Genomic DNA, 17,013 nt, shown 5'->3' on the forward strand with positions numbered 1-17,013 from the left:
GCTTAAGGTTCTAGGCACTTTTCCATCTTAAAATCATGTTTTTTAATGAACATATATATTCTCCCATAGGCAAACTGTACATAGATAAATGGTTCTTCTATAGATGGTCATAGCTCATTGCAAAGTGACAGATCAGCCATGTCCCCCAGGAAAGAAGAAAAAGAAGAAAGAAAAAAAAAAAAGAAATGAGAGGGAGAGGAACAGGGAGAGGGGAAAAAAAGAGGGAGAAAAAGACAGGGAGTGAGGGAAAGAAGAAGGGAGGGAGGTCAGGAGTCAGGGAGGAAGTGGAAGAACAGATAAAGAGAGGAATAGTTTCAGAGATAGAAAGGTAGACAGACGGACAGATAGACGTGTGTTATATGTTATTTTGAAATCAACAAAAATGCTAAAGCACAACAAAATTGTCTGTTTTGGCCTCTTAAACTTTACTGTTGTGCTTTGACATTTGTCAATATAAAAAGTTTGGTGCATTTATTTCTGTTTTACATGCACTATCTTTGTGATTTTAACTGTATAATTTTGAATTATATATTTTAAGCTTAAGTAATTTTCATATTAATAAATAGCCCACAAATGTCTTAACAACTATAAAATATTTCACCTAATTATTTTATCATTATTTAACCAACTTCTTTATGTTCAATGATTATTTTGCTTTCTTTTTCGCTACTATACAAATCCCAAAGTAATATTTCTGAGTGAAAAGTTTTCTTTTTAAATGTGGATTATTTTCTTCAGAGAAAGACTATCCCAAATGAAATATACTGGACAATGAACATATTTGAAACTACTGTATCTATCTTATTAAATTATTTTCCAAAATATCTGCACCAGCATTGTAAAAGAGAGGAGAGAGAGAGGGCGAGAAAGAGAGAGAGAAATCCCTTTCATCATGCTGGAGCCAACAGTAAATGTATAATTTTTGTTTCCTTGTTTAAAAGAAAAAAATCTTATTATTATAGTGATGATAATAATTTTGGGGGGTAATTAGGTTGTATCATTTTTCTTCAATGTCATTGTATTAATGCAAATGCATCTGAAAAAGCTAATGTAGAACTACTTTTCCTTCCAAACTGCATGCACCACATATATCGTTATATGAACAATTATTTGTTGAAAACATAGTATCAGGGAGTCTGCTGGGATATAACAGGTATGATTTACTGCATATCTCATATATTTCAAGTGCTTTGTTCCAGGTGGTTTACAAATTCATTTCTATCTTCATTATCATCATTGCTACTACGATATATTGAGATCTTATTAGTAAGAGGCACTGAGCTAAGTGCTTTAACTCATTCTCTTATGTAGTCTTTACACACATTTATAAAATAATAATGTTCTACATTTTATAAATATGGAAATTTGGATTAAGAAAATAATGCATAACTTATTGAAGACCACAAAGCTAGTAAGCAGTTGATCTAAGGATTTGAACATTGGTTAAGCCAGACTTCGTAGACCATGGGCTTAACCGCTACCTTATTCTGTTTAGTCATAAAATCTCTTGCATGAAATAGAACTTTTCATTTCTTTCCAAGATTTACAGTTCCACTCCTCGTTGTACCAGAAATAATTAAAAGAATTAAAAGTCAATAATTATTCTAGGTAGTGTTGGGCAAGGAGGCAAAAAAAAAAAAAATCAGCATGACAAAAAGCTCTGTCTATGTATGTGTATTTAACAATAGTAATAAGAACAAAATCTATGAGCCTGAGTAGGTGACAGCAGAGACTCATTCTTTTAATGCCCAGTCATTTACCTTCAGAGGCTTTGCTGTGGTTCATCAAGGTGAGTCTGAAGGCCATGCTCCTATATCACATCTTATTTGTTTAAGAAAACTGTCTCCAGCCCCTGCATCTCATCCATGTTCTTGGTCTACTATACTTTATAGGCAATGGGAAATCACAACGTTGTGCACGGGATGATATTTTTCTAAGTTGTTTTGATTTGATTCATTTTTGTACACCGAGTTAGCATGATAGGATATATGTTAGGAAGACATTTCTGGAGACTGACCAACAGATGGATGGCAGAAAGCAAGGTTGGAGTTGGATCATTCAGTTTAATAATCTAGGAATGGAATAAAGAGATAAACCCCATGATCTCTTAAAGAAAGAGGAGGATTAGTGTCTAACATACTGAATTACTTTAATAAACAGTGGTTTACAGACTTAGCCATGGAAAGACTGTTAGCAGCTCTCATCTGCAAGTTTCAATTTTGCAAGCTAAGATAAAGCAATGACCCGTACTGAATCCATATGGGGAAATTAAAGTACATTAGTTATTGTTGTCCTTGTTTCTTTTCTTAGATTCTGGTCAATGAATATGAAAGGAAAAGTCTCAAGATTTACTATCTCTTGAGTTGGGTTGTGATGACAAGCTCAGCATACTTTGATGATATGTAGTGTCTAAGTTTCAGGCACGAATGAACATGAATCACTTGAAAAGGGAATGTTTGTTGTTGTTGTTGTTCTTTCAGCTGCATAATTTAATTTAGTAATGGACTTACGAAATAAGTTCTGAAACTCCAGCTCCACATATTAGATTTTTTAAACCTAATTTCTGAAAAATTTAGCCAAGTTTCAACTTCCTGTCAGCCTGCTGAGAGATGGGAAAGGCAGCTGCCCTCACAAATCTTGGTGGTCTCCAGAATAGTGCAAGTGATAGACAAGTGCTCATAAAAAAATGGCATGGATTCCAAAACTTTCACTGAAAGAGGAGGGTTCTACTAGGAATGATGTTTTTAAGTATGTATTATGTGGATAGATCACTTCAAAGTCCTACTAATGAATCTCTTTAGATATCAGCACAGAGAAAGTATTAACTTGTAAACTTCTTTTAAAAAGTAGGCATATTCTTACAGGATATTTACAGTATAACTGCCTCTTCATAATTGCAAAATTGAGTATAAACATCACTATTTGGCCTGCAAGTTCTTCCATGAACCGTCCCTATTCTAGTCATCTCTTGGTCGTTACTATCTCAGCTGACCTTGACGCTGTGACCTTTGATGCTTTCTCCCACCCGACACCTACTTTAACTTCCCCTTCATCCCACTGACTCTGCCATAAACAACTCTATCCATTCCTCAAGGATGACTTCCTTGTTCACTTCCTTCATGAAGAAATCCCTAGTCATCCTAACTAACCAAGAGTCATCTTTTCTTTTCTTTTCTGGATAATACATCTCATTGATTCATCAGGCCCCCATGTGTACCTACTACCTACTAAGTTATCTTTGTTGAATGTTTAAAAACTATGGGGAACTATTTTGTTGTTAAAAATTGTGTCATTAGCCACAACTGTAAAATGTAATATGACCATTCAAATATAAGATGTTGTAAAGTTAAATAATAAAGTGAAAAAAAGGTGGTATAGAATCTTGGAAAGATCCCAAATTTACGGGAAAGTGGACATGGGTTTTACTTGCAATAATACTTTTATGGCCTTGAGAACCTTTATCTAACCGTTGATCTCCTCATGTGTAAATATGAGGGATTGAGATGAAGGGGACAAAAGAGATTAGATGTTAAGACATTAAGGGAACAGGGCTATCAAACAGAGAATTTTAAGACAGTCAAAGCGCCAGCAATATTAATAGCAACAAAGAGATCAGGAAGAAGAATTGGGAAAGAGATTGTTATTACATTTTAAAAAGGCATCTATATATTGTGTTCACATAATTATTTTTAAATTATCACCCCCAAAAAGAGTTTTTATTTATAATTTAACTACTGCCTACCTTCAAAAAATATGGAACCAATACATTACCTACAATTAAATTATCAAAACAAAGGTAAAGAGACACACTAATAAGATACTTTAGGCTCCCATGATATGACATATAGGTCCCCTGTCATTATATCTGTATTAGTTTTCAATTATAAATGATCAGTTATCATAGAGTAAATGGCCTCAAGAAACACAAGTTAATTATCCCTCATTTTCCATGGATCAGAGGAGTCTGGCAAGTTTTAAGTAGATCCTGCTTATGGTCTCACAAGAGTAAAATTAAGGAGTCGGCCAGTAGCATCCTCAAGCCTGTTTTACTGGATAAATCTTCAAATATATCAACATAATTTTGCAGAACCTTGAAACTTCTAGGTTCTCATCTTTTTTCCTCCCAACAAAAGAACATGGCGTTAATTTTATTATTTTTTATATATAGTGTCAAAAAAAAGTATTGGTACTAAATGTTTTTGCATCCCTCCAAATCCAAATGTATATCTCCATTTCCTTTTCTGTCCCCCTTTCCTCTTCTTCTTCATCATGGGACTTACATGACTTGATTTGGCCCCATACTTCATATTTGTAATGTCAGTGGCAACTTGTCATAATTGTTGGTTTATAATCATTAATGATGCTAATACTAATATGAAAAATAGTAGAAGAGGGGAGAATGTTTATTTGTCAGTATTTATACTGAGTATTTCTGTGCTTTCTCATTTTATCCTCAAAATAATTCTGTGAAGAAGTGACTCCGTTGAACTGAGACCCAAAAATAAGTAATTTATCAAATCACTTTATCAGGATCACCAATGAATAAACATCAGGGCTAAAATTCAAACCAAATTCTACTTTACTCCAAACCAGTATAACCATTAGGAAAAATTGCCTTTATAATACAATATTGTAAATGTTTCCTTTTTCTTTCTTTCTTTTTTTTTCTTTTTTTCTTTTGTTGTCTTCCTAACTACAATTGTTTGGAACTTTTGGCAATCTGGGTGATGTTGGCAACAAATGTAAGAGAGCTCCATGAAGAAACTTCACTTTTGTGTTTTCACCAAGTGAATGCCTGCTTTATCATAGGTTGTACAGTTGATAAGATGCTTATTAAGGCATGATATAACCTGCAAGTTATAATTATGCTGTCTCTCTGAGAAACACTAAGAATTTTATGAACTTCATTTCATGAAACTTCTACAATGCCTGTGAGGCACAGACCAAAATAATTTTAAAGGTAGTGTTCATTGTAAGATCAAAGTATCAAAAAAGGTTCAAGCTATCTTTAAGCCACATAACATTTTCTTTAATGTTGAAATTTAATAAGTTTTCATTGTTCAGATGATCAAAGGCTTGTCTGAAATAGTCAGCCATGCTTGCATTAATGAAAGAGTAGACTCTGCTGAAAATCCTATAGTATGAAGCTTCCTCATGACAATGACCTCAAGTGAAGGGCCACACAAGACAGGGTTTTAAGGTCAAATAGATTTGGGGAACGGTTATATTATATATCCTTCTAAGAGATTTGTAATGCCTTTGTACATTATGAAGAAGTAGGCTTCAAATTTAACTGTGCATTGGAATTGTTGGAGTGCTGACTGGAAATGCAAACCCCATTGCCATAGGACCCAGTTATCACCCAGGAGTGTCATGTTTTGACCATCACCTTATGTAATGATGTGGACAGTTCGTGCAAGACCAGAACTTTAAGAAGTTGCATATTAAAGGCTTTGAGAAGAACTACTTTAAATACAACTGGTTAATTTTCAAAGAAACTTTTCCCCTGAACGTGCATGACCCACAAACACCATTGTTCCTAAAACATACTTTGGGGTACCTTATACTTTGCAGGAAACTTTCTGCATTCATCATGTTTTTTGAGCTTGACTTTATACAATTATTTGTTAATTTTTCAAAGGCTGAATGCAAGCATGATCAAAACACAAGCTGGTTGTATTATCACAACAAAAATAGAATAATTATAATATTCTAGGGAAATGTTAGATTCCAAGTCCTATTCAAACCCATAGAACATAAAAAGAAATGCATTTCTTAGTGTGCAAGATTCCTCTGTGCATCTGCTTAAAATTCTTTGGAATAATGCAGTCAAGGTTTTGACCACTGATTTCTCCTATTATTATTTTTATCTTACCTTTCGACTCTAATAGGCTTATATAGAAGAAGGGGCAATGTGTAACCATTTTGGAGCTTCAATCAAATATGTCTAAATCTGATCATATGAAAAATCAGGCATTTATTAAAATTCTGAAGTTCTAAAATATTTTCATAGCCAATGTTTGTGTTATTCAATTATTATTTACTCAGAGATTTCATATTGACCACTTGTTATCTGCTGGCATGAAGCTGAGATCTAGAGCTGATAAATGTAGTCTCTGTCTTCAAGGAAATGAAGAGCCAGACATGCTTATACATCTAAAAACAATCTTAAGTGATATAATTTTTATATACATTGTGCCTTTAAAGCAGGAAAGTATGACTGAGTCTATCTCGTGGTGGAAATGACATTCTAGGAAGGGAATGAGTAGCTGGTTGTCAAGATGTCACAGTGGAGACTTTTATGAAGGTGGGATGACATACGTATGGACATGGAATGGTAAAAAAACATGGTGTGTATTCAAATAAAAGCAATATAGTGCAAGAATAGCAAGCATAGAAAAATAACATTACTCTAAAATCCAAATTGGAGTAAGTCTCCTTTGGAACCTCTTTATTTATCATCTACTTGTAGAATTTATAGGATGTTAGTATGAGGCCCTCTTAGATCTCCTCCCCCTATTAGATCCCAAGGAAACAAACTGAGTTGTTTATGTTCAGAGCTACCCATGGCCAGGGACTATTAAACTCCTAGGCTCTGTTGTACACATAGAAAGGATTACAGGCAATCACCCCGCCCCCCCCCCCAAAAGAAACATATACTTACAATAAATGATTTTTGTAGTTACTTTTAAAAAGTGTTTACTCCCTCTCTCTGGCCCTCCCCCATTCATGCTCTGTCTCTCTCTGTCTCAAAAATAAATAAACGTTAAAAACAAATTTTTTTTAAAAAAGGGGGCACCTGTCGGTGGCTCAGTCAGTTAAGTGGCCGACTTCAGCTCAGGTCATGATCTCGCGGTCCATGAGTTCGAGCCCCGCATTGGGCTCTGTGCTGACAGCTTGCTCAGAGCCTGGAGCCTGCTTCAGATTCTGTGTCTCCCTCTCTCTGACCCTCCCCGTTCATGCTCTGTCTCTCTCTGTCTCAAAAATAAATAAACGTTAAAAAAATTTTTTTAAAGTGTTTAAAATAAAGAGAAAGAAAAAAGGGAGGAAGAAAGAATGAGAGATAGTATGGAAAGAGAAGAGAAGCAGACAAGGAAGGAGAGAAGAAAGGGATGGAGAGAATGATAGAGCATGGGGGAGAGAGAAGGAAGAGAAGTTCAATATTTTAACCTTAGTTAAAATGGAAATGAAGCCCAATTGGAATACACTGCCAGCAATTCTTCTTCAAAACTGTTGAGGCTAACAAGTAAGATGAGAATTCCTGGTTAGTAAAATCTAAGATCTTATCTTCCAAAATATAATCTTTTTTAAGGTAGTGAGGATTTTTTTTCTACACAGATTGATGATTATATTGTTTAAATTGCTTCCTAGCTTGCAATATTGATGTTCCTGCAGGCATATGGATGACTGACATATTTAATATCTGAGGGTCTAGACGCTTCACAGATATAGTAGTTTATAATTCTTTACTTCCATTTAAGTGCTTTTACAAAGAATTTTCCATTGGAATGGAATTTTGTTGTAGTAGCTGACTGTCCTAAGCACCACTGAGATTCCCGAACCAACTGTGAATGCTTGATCTCTCCTTGGGATCCCACTCAGGTTGCGATGAGTTTATTTTGTCCCTAGCTCTCCCTTCCAACCTGCATCAAAGGGAAAGAAGTTTTACAGAGGGAAGAATTCAAGGGAATTTTTCTATCCCTTTCTTCATTTAACTTAACTTCACTGATCTATTTTCATTTGCAGCTTTTACAAGAGGGCAGGACCTGTTCAATGAAGCACAAAGACAATCACCCAACCAATGCTACAGTAGAGCCAGTGACTACCCCACAGGTATTTTATTTGTTTGCTTGTTTTGATTATGTCAGAAAGAACTTGAATCCTTTGATCCCCATGGTTTTCTCTGTGTCTATAGCTGAAACAGGGGTGTTGTATTGACTAATACAAGATACCTCCTTCACCTAGTGTCTTTGGACACTGTGCCTGCAACTAAGATTTTGGCTTGATCATCTCAGAACTTCAGAAGAACAAGGGTGAAAGAGGTACACCCCACCACACACACACAACCAAGAAACATACCAAAAATATACAGAGAACAAAAAACATGCATCTGTTCCTTATGGAACAAAAAAAGATAAGAAGAGGATTTGGGGAAGCAGATGAGGGAGAAAGAAGTACATATCCGCAACAAAAACAAACAACAAACACAGCTCAGGAACTTAATTATGAACTTCTTTCTGTACTGTTCTTTATATGACCAAAAAAATTATATCATAGTAATTTGTAGGGTTCATTTCACTTAATACAACATTTCCTAACTTATGGGTTAATCAGAGTTGAATGGTTTGGCCAGAGTTTTCTCAAAATCGTTTTTGAAATACCTTGCAACTTGTTGACAGTATTTTTTGTACTTCCATGAATTAGAAATATGGACATATTTACGCTTATTTCATTTGGGTCTAGCATTCACTTGTCTGTAGGATATTTGTTGAGATAAAAAATTTATATTACTATTCTGTTAAGATTTTAATTTTCCCTTAAATGTATATTTATCGCAACTCTCCTAAATGTCTTTTCTGTATTGTTTGACAGAAATTGCAAATCCTTCCTTGTACTGAATGTGAGGTGAAGAAAAACCCGGAAAAACAATTGACCAACTTTGAAGGGAGGGCAACTAGAGAAGAAAAAATACTGTAAATATCAAGAAACTGTGTTAAAAACATCCATTTATGATTGTCTTCATACTCTTTTTCAACCACAAGCTTGATGGAAATACTAAGTTTTTAAAGCATGCAACTTTTTCACAATTTTATGTAACTTTATATAGTCTAAAAATTTTCCAAAAGATTCCAGGCCAATGATGATCCTTGAGCAATAACCTAATTAAAATGGATATCCACAGTCTTAAATAGTCATTGTCATCAGTAAATTGCCCAGTATGGACTGCTCAGTTTTGATCTGAAATGCAGTATGACATTTAATTCTTCTGGTTCATTGGCTATCTAGTAGTTTTATCATCTAGTTTTGAAATTAATTGGAGGATGATAAAATGTTGTGGATCCTTGGCATTCTTAGAATCCAAATTGCAACCATATCATAAAAATTTGTCCACATTGGCCAATGGGAGTCACTTTCTTTAAGGTTGGAATCGGTGTCAACCTATTGTTTATATGAGGGTGTTATTGCTATACTTCTTGTTATTTTGAACCATGTCTAAATAATGTCAAGACAATTCTTTCAGATTTTTAGTCAGCTAATAAAATTTACAAAATGTGTTTGGTATGATGTAGACAAAACATCTGGATGAATATCTAAATTTCTGACATAATTGATGAGATTTTTTTTGGCATTCTATAGACACATCCCTATGGTTGTCTGCTGGAATTACTCCAAGTTAGGAATTGAGTTCTTTGAAAGGCTTGGCAAGATTTTTTTTCAATGAAATTGGGTAGTGGAATGTGGGATTCCAAGAGGGTTGAAAAACATAAATATGCAAGCAGATAATATACATTTTAAAATGGGGATTTGATGAAAGTAAAACAGCCATATAGAACCAATAAACCCAGATTTATATATTTTGAAAACAAAAGTATTACTAAGACAAGTCAATGGCTGTGATCACCTTTGAAGTTGGGTCTCTGCTTAGGAATACCACTAATTAAAGAAATGCACTCCTGAATAATCTGAACGTAGCTCAGAAGCAGCAGGAATTGATACCTAAATCCTATTTGATTGATAGGATTGAAATAGCATCAAACTTAAAGACTCAAGTTAATGGGTTAAATCATCCAGTTAAGTTGTCTGCACTGAATATATTCACTTCTGCTGGATAGATCCCATTTTGCAAATACACAAAGTATATAAAACCACTGGTTTTATAGAAAGGATCTGCCAAGCCACAATTAATATATTTGGAGCACTGTGTCTTGGCATGCTATCTTAGAAGACATTGTTAATTTAAGAAAGAGAAGGGAAGAAAGAAAGAAAGAAAGAAAGAAAGAAAGAAAGAAAGAAAGAAAGAAAGAAAGAAAGAAAGAAAAGAATAGGAAAAAGAAAGAGAAAGAAAGAAAGAAAGAAAGAAAGAAAGAAAGAAAGAAAGAAAGAAAGAAAAAGAAGAAAGAAAGGGAGGAAAGGGGGAAGGGAGAGAGAGAAGATCGAAGGGAATTTGTAATCAATAGATGGACTTAAATTCTGATATATAATGGCACACCTTTGATCATAATGACATATTCCAAGAAATTAGGTAATTTGGAAAAATGGCAAACTATCATTAATAGTATAAGTATTACTGTGATATGATCATGTAGCAGTTATACTTGTGGAGTAATTCAATGTCATTCATCAGTATTATTTTTTTAGATTATGGGCTACCCAAGAGAAAAGAGACTGTACTTTATAGATGGTCCATTAGAGGTTTCAGATGAAGAGACCAGGATAGAAGACAAAAATCAAGGTCTAAAGTTCCTACTGACTCCTCAGCTCTAAAACTCACTTAATTCTGTGAGATGGAATATTGTTAATTTCCAAGTTCTGTTGCTTATAATTTCCCCATTGTGCCTAGAATCCCTAACCATCGCCAAAGGTTTGTAGAAGGAAAGAAGATAATTTAGTTTTCATTTAGGTTCACTTCCCCACCCCCACCCTGTGCTCCAATTTCTCTCCTGGACTCTATAGACCCTGTGGAAAATTAATCACCATTTTACCTTAGCACATGTTTTGAGGCATCTTTGGAACTAATAAAAAGAGAATCAAGCTGATATGTTCTGGGATTTTTAGAACATGCTAAAAAGATGAGAATTTGGCTTAATATGAATCAACTTTGAACAGCCTCATTTGTAAAATTTTCCTATGCTCTAGATCTCTAGTGTGTGACAATAATCAATCTGTTTCTCTCAATTACTGGCATGATCAAGTGGCCTTTACATGAGCATAATGTATACATATTTTTCTTTAAGAATAGATAGCATTATGCATCCTGCAGAGTTTACTGGGGTATATTCATTGCATTATTTGTTTCAAAACAAAAAAAATTGCAGCAGAAGTGCTTTATAAATATTTAGAAATATTCTGGGAGTTCCTTTTAATAGTCAAGCATGGAATTTCTTTTTTCTTAGTATGTGTGATTTTAACGAACACATTTTATTTCTCTCAATTCTTTAATTGCTTTAAAATAGCATCAGAAAGGCTTAAAATGCTTTACTTATATGTGTGGCTTTGTCCATAAAAGATGCCATTACTTATTATTTCTTTTAGTTAGCAGCTACACAAATTGATGTTGTTCTTGAGGAGTTAATATTCCTAGCCTAACTACCCTCATGGGGAAGAACATATTAACCTAAATGTTGAATTCAGATACTATAACTGTACCTATAATGGTAAACAGTGAAAGATAACTTAACCTTTGCAGAGTATAAATGGACTCCTACTGAGAAATTAACATCCTTTCCAATGGAATAATTTGTTTCAATATAGGTACTAACAAAACTAACAAAAACATATTTCTCTAGCTATATTAAAATACTAGTCAATGCTATATATGCAGAGTTAGGAATTTGTTTTGGACTTTGTGTCTCCTTTTATATGCATTAACTATGTAAATTGGGTGAGTGCCTAAAATGTGTAAGACCTAACTGAATGCTGATTATGTCTATCCAATGCCAACATGCTCAGAAACAAAGTGAATAATTCAGTAACTCATCTAGATGTGGTTTTCTGTGTGATCTTAAATCTCTGACTACTGAATATACTAGATGGCTAACCTTTTTTATTCCCTTTATTCTTTAAGCGGATATTTAGCATTATAGTGTTATTTCAGACACAATTCTATTTCATAAAATATACTGGATTACAAGTCTAAGACAGTTATAAGAAAAGCACACCTTTACTGTTTTAGATTACAGTGTGGATAGCTGAATTAAAACAATTATTTGTGAACTTTGCTATAATGGAATCTTATTTTTATAGCTCAGGTACTATAATTAGCACTAATTGCAAGCAGAGGCTGAAATTATTATTGACACCATAGAAAAAAATGAGCTGGCCAGACCTGGAGAGTTATGAAAACATATACTTGTTTGCTTAGGGGACATTTTCGTAGTCATATGTACAGTCTTAAATTTCCCCAAACTATTTGTTGGATTATGTTACACAATATTAATGGTCAATGATGAAGAATAAAAGTTACTGAAAGATGGCCTATTTTTGCTCAATAAAGATTTGTTACCAAGACTGCAATGTATATCCTCCTACATAAGCTAATCGAAAAAGCAAATATTAACATTAAAAATAGTACTTGCTTCTGTGTATCAAGAGCTAAGGACCTTCGTGAAATGTCACCCTGAGAGTATCTTCAAACTCTTTGCCAGTGCCCCAGAAATCCTTCATTTCATTTAGAGGTGTTTTGTTTTGTTTTGTTTTGTTTTGTTTTGTTTTGTTTTGTTTTGTTTCGTTTCGTTTAATAGAGTTTCCTGATGACGAAGATTTTTGTCCTTTTGTTTGCAAATGAGTTTCAAGCGCTTAGAACTGGCTTCCTCATAGAAGGTGCTCAAATATTTGTTGAATGAATTAATTCAGAACCTGAAGCAGCAAGGGAAGAAAAAGGAAGCAGCAGGAAGCATATTCTCCTGTGATAATAGAGAATCATAAGATGTAGTCTTTTAGGAAGAGAAAATAAATACAATGTTTTAGTTTTGTTTTTTTGTTTTGTTTTGTTTTCAGGTTATTTGTCCTTGCTTTTTTCTCTGAAAGATATATCTATGGGCCTGTGGCTGTGACTTCTAGAAAAGTAGATGTAGCATTTCTGGATGAATTTTGGAATGCTGCTCGATGTGATAGACACAATTCACCTGGCATAGGTGCGTCTTTAATTGGAATCTACCTTTGACATTCGCCTGGACGGAGGCAGGGCCACTTGATTTCTTTTAGTATTAGTTTCTAACCTCTTGGGCCTTAAATTGTTGGACTTAAATCAGAGATTTTCTTCTGCATTCTGCTGCATTCATACTCCTAGTCCTAAAGCAGACACAGCTCCAGGACTGTGAGGATGGGGGCTCTGGCCTCCATAAACCCTCACTTTCAACTAGAGTACCTATTCTTTTATATAATGTATTTGTTGGGCTTCCACATTCTCAATATACTTTTAATGAAGAAAGGGAACCCAAGACTAATGTGATTTGAAAAACCCTAAATAAAATAATCTCTGTGATCCCTTCTCCCCATTTGTTCCTTCAGTCAGCCAACCATTCAGCTACTCAAAAAATATTTGTTGAGATTCTAAAATGTTCCTATTCCTTTTTTTTTTTGCTTAAAAAAAAGCAATGGCAAGAGAAAGTAATAATTATGAATTCTAATATTGCACATAATAGGTGCCAGCCACTGTTTTTTAGATCTTTTGAAAAAAAATGATTAAATATTCTAGGCTTCTTTGAGACCAATATTACAGTTATCTTTATTTCACAGAGGAAATTGAAGTAGAAAAATGTTAATTGCATTGCCCAAGATGTCACGGGAAGAAGGAGAGGTTGCATACAGACCTGGCAGTGAGTTGCTGGAATCCCCTGTGCTTCACCCCATTACCACATTGCGTCTCCTCAAAGGCCAGAGTCCTGCCTTCTTGGAACTTACGGTTTAGAAGAAGAGACATCACTAATGAAGGAAACACACAGATAAATGCATGACTGTCTAGGACAGGAACATTGTTCCTTTTTCCCCTTCAAGTTTTTTCATCTGGTTTAAGAATTAAATTGACACGAGACAGATGAACAGGAATAAAAAAATAAATAAAAACACCAAAATTTTATTACATGTGCATAATGAAATTGAATCCTAGAGAAATCGCCAAAGCAGGCAGTTTTTATACTTTCTTAGACAAAGAGACAATAAATCTGTGAGAAATTGACAGAACAAGGAAAACTTAATTTTGAAAGCTGCAGTTAATAAGGAATTTTAAACAGAATTAGGACTGGGGTAGTAAATTAGTAGAAAATAACAAGGGATGTTTATACAGCCTTTATGGGTCTGAATTTCTTATCTCTGGTGATGAGGATTTTCTTTACCTCCTGGTACAAGGAGGGTAACTTTCACATGAGAGATTTATATCTCATTTTCTGGAGACAGAGTGGGGGAGGGTCATAGGATGCATTTTGCATTGCTATTTCTTAAGAACTTTCATTTAAAACCATCAGTATACCAAAGTGGCACATTTTGGGGTAGCCAGCACTTGGCCCCTAAAATTGCTATGAAAACAAAACAAAACAAGACAGGGTCCTCTTGACTGCATGACACAAGGCAGGGAGCAGCATGTGAACGTATCTTGTATGTGTGAAGTCTCCACCGAGAGAATTCTATTAAACAGATTAATGAATATATAATATTTTGCGTGGATGTCCAAAGCTTCAAACGTAATTTTTTTTGTTGTTCCTAGATACTAGCTAACAATATTTTAAAGAGGATATTTGAGTTGAAATAACTAGAGAGTTGTGAATTAGTGCTTTTCAAAAAACAAAAGCATCCTATGGGAAAATTGCCAATGCTTTCTATTCCCTGAAGTCTAGGACATAGGAGTCTTTTAGGTATAGATGACAATGAAATGTGGATTTCTTCCATGAAAAACTTCCAAACAGGTTTCTTCTGTTTTCTGTCACAAAAATAGAAATTTTATTTCTCAGCCTTATACTTGAGGTAGTGCCTCCCTGCACGCTCCTCAGAAGAGCCATACATTTGCTAGCACAATGATTGACCCACGGTGTCTGTATGGTACTTCTCTAGTGCTGTGATGCCATTTGCATCAGAAGTAATTGTGGTGTGTATGTTTTCCCCCTTTCCCCACTCCTAAATTCCTTAATTCCTTTGAGAACACCATTTCACTTCATGTCATAGGGATACTGACATCCTGGGAAGGTCATAAATGCAATATATTTGTTCCTAGAACAAATCAGACTCTATTTGGGGCTCCAGGAAGAAGCAGTTAACCTGTGCACTTGATTAACTGACGAATGAACATACATTCACAGGCCATATTTCTACCGAGGGTGAGAAGAAAAAAGAGTAATCTGTAGTGGGTCATGCCCTTTTTCTGACTCTGGCTTATATTTACCACTTTTTCATGATAAAGTGCCCATTGAAATTAAGTCAAGAGATGGATATTCAGCAGAAAGTCCCAGCTGGAATTTAGAAGATGCAGCAGAATTGAGCAGAAGATGAACACTCCTAATAAGTTCCTGTTAAATTAGCATCGTGTTCAAAATGATAAGTTGGTGCTTTTTACCCTGCAAATTTCTGTTTTATTCTTTATACTTCTTCAGTCTTGATCCCAAAGTTTAAAGATTTGGGGGCTGGAAATCCCCAAAGCTGCTCCTCAAGTCTTTCCTTGGAATAATGTGTCAAGTATGTAAATCTTAATGTCTGCTTGGCAGAAAGTTCACAACTTTTTAAATGGTCATGTTTCCAACATGAGTAAAATGAGATGCTGACGATTTGCTTATGAAAGCCACTGGGAATGACTTCAGGTGATTCTGACTCCATGAAAAAAGAACAACACAATATGGTAAGAGGAACAGGTAATGAAGAGCGCGTTTTAAATCTATTCTTTAAGTCCCTGACATAGATCCTTCTTAAGTAGATGTGGCATAAATAAAATTGAATATATTTACTGCATGTGTTTCTGGTCATTTATTACACAGCAAATAAGTAAATAGTTTAATGCATATTAGAACAATTAATGTTTGCAAATTTGAAAAAGTTATGAGATAAAGAATAAACATCTTCTGAATCAGTGGAAATGAGGACCAGCTAGATGTGTTGAAAAAAGTAAATTAGACCATTATTAAGTTGACGTAATGACTCTTACCAGCCTTGGCAAAGAATGTACACAGGGCGCCTGGGTGGCTCAGTCGGTTAAACGTCCAACTTTGGCTCAGGTCATGATCTCGAGGTTCCTGAGTTCGAGTCCCAAACTGGGCTATGCTGACACCTCAGAGCCTGGAGCCTGCTTCAGATTCTGTGTCCCTCTCTCTCTGCCCCATCCCTGCTTGTTCTCTGTCTCTTTCAAAAATGAATAAAACATTTAAGAAAATGCACCTTCTCATTTTATCCTCCTGGTTGTATATTAAGCAGCCTGTTTATGTGTTTTATGTGTTTATGCATTTCCACCTTGATATGATTAAAGAGATAAGAAGTTAGGGGAAATATGAACCCTAAAAGAACTCTCGTCTTTCATCCCATAATGGAGACACAGACTAGTTGTTTGAATGAAGGCATGGAACAAATCTTCCTTCCCTACAGTGCTAATCCTACTGTCTGCCATTTCCTCTTTCATTTTACTTTATTTGGTGGGAGGTGTCAGGGTATGCATTTAAAGGTCGCTTTGTTTTTGTTTCTGTTTCTGTTTTTTTGTATTGGAATTCACAAATTCAGAGATTTCTAGGGTACATTTGTTTTATCTATGGACATACCATCTAGTAACTTAATCCTAACAATTATTCATGTATCTTCTCATATTGTGTATGTGTGCTGTATGTTTTTATGCATGTTCCTGTTTGCAGTATACATTGCAAGCATCATTGTAGTGATAGCCATACACATCTATGCTTACTGGAATTTTTTAACATCATTATTGGTAGTTGCATAAATTTAGTATATGAATACCTTCATATGTTTGCGTCTCTATCCACGTATGTATGTGTCTGTATTCATGTGTTCGTGGATATAAATTCAGCAAAATACGCATATACCAGTCAGATGCCTTTTTTTCTGCCATAATTTCATTCCTATTTACATCTTTCATGTCGTTTTAACACAGGGATTGTCTTTTGTCTTCTTTCCAAGTTTTTATTTAAATTCCAGTTAGATGACATACATCTTGTTTCAGGTTAACACAAGAATTTTAAAAGCATAATAGATAACTGTGTATGTGTAGTTAAGTAACCATCCAATACAGTTGCAATGAGTACAATATGCTAATTTAGGCTGTACAAATGGACACAACAAATTAGCGTCTCAAATCAGCCATTAGAT

General features: G+C 34.7%; 1 protein-coding gene across 5 annotated transcripts in view; it reads left to right on the forward strand.

Moving 5' to 3' along the window:
• Positions 1 to 15,649, forward strand: part of LUZP2 (leucine zipper protein 2) — a 500,147-nt gene extending 484,498 nt beyond the window's left edge. For 3 of the 5 annotated variants that reach the window (XM_023239657.2, XM_023239654.2, XM_019812198.3), the window contains 3 exons: positions 7,747 to 7,833; positions 8,593 to 8,693; positions 12,718 to 13,204. In XM_023239657.2, coding sequence (XP_023095425.1) covers positions 7,747 to 7,833; positions 8,593 to 8,693; positions 12,718 to 12,883 — 354 coding nt within the window. In that variant the 3' untranslated portion in view covers positions 12,884 to 13,204. Of the gene's footprint in view, positions 1 to 7,746; positions 7,834 to 8,592; positions 9,276 to 12,717; positions 13,205 to 13,458 lie in introns of those variants that run through there. The other 2 variants (XM_023239656.2, XM_011286749.4) reach the window with 2 other exon arrangements.
• Positions 15,650 to 17,013: the final 1,364 nt, after the last annotated feature.

This window comes from Felis catus, chromosome D1 (assembly GCF_018350175.1).
Source record: "Felis catus isolate Fca126 chromosome D1, F.catus_Fca126_mat1.0, whole genome shotgun sequence".
NCBI lineage: Eukaryota > Metazoa > Chordata > Mammalia > Carnivora > Felidae > Felis > Felis catus.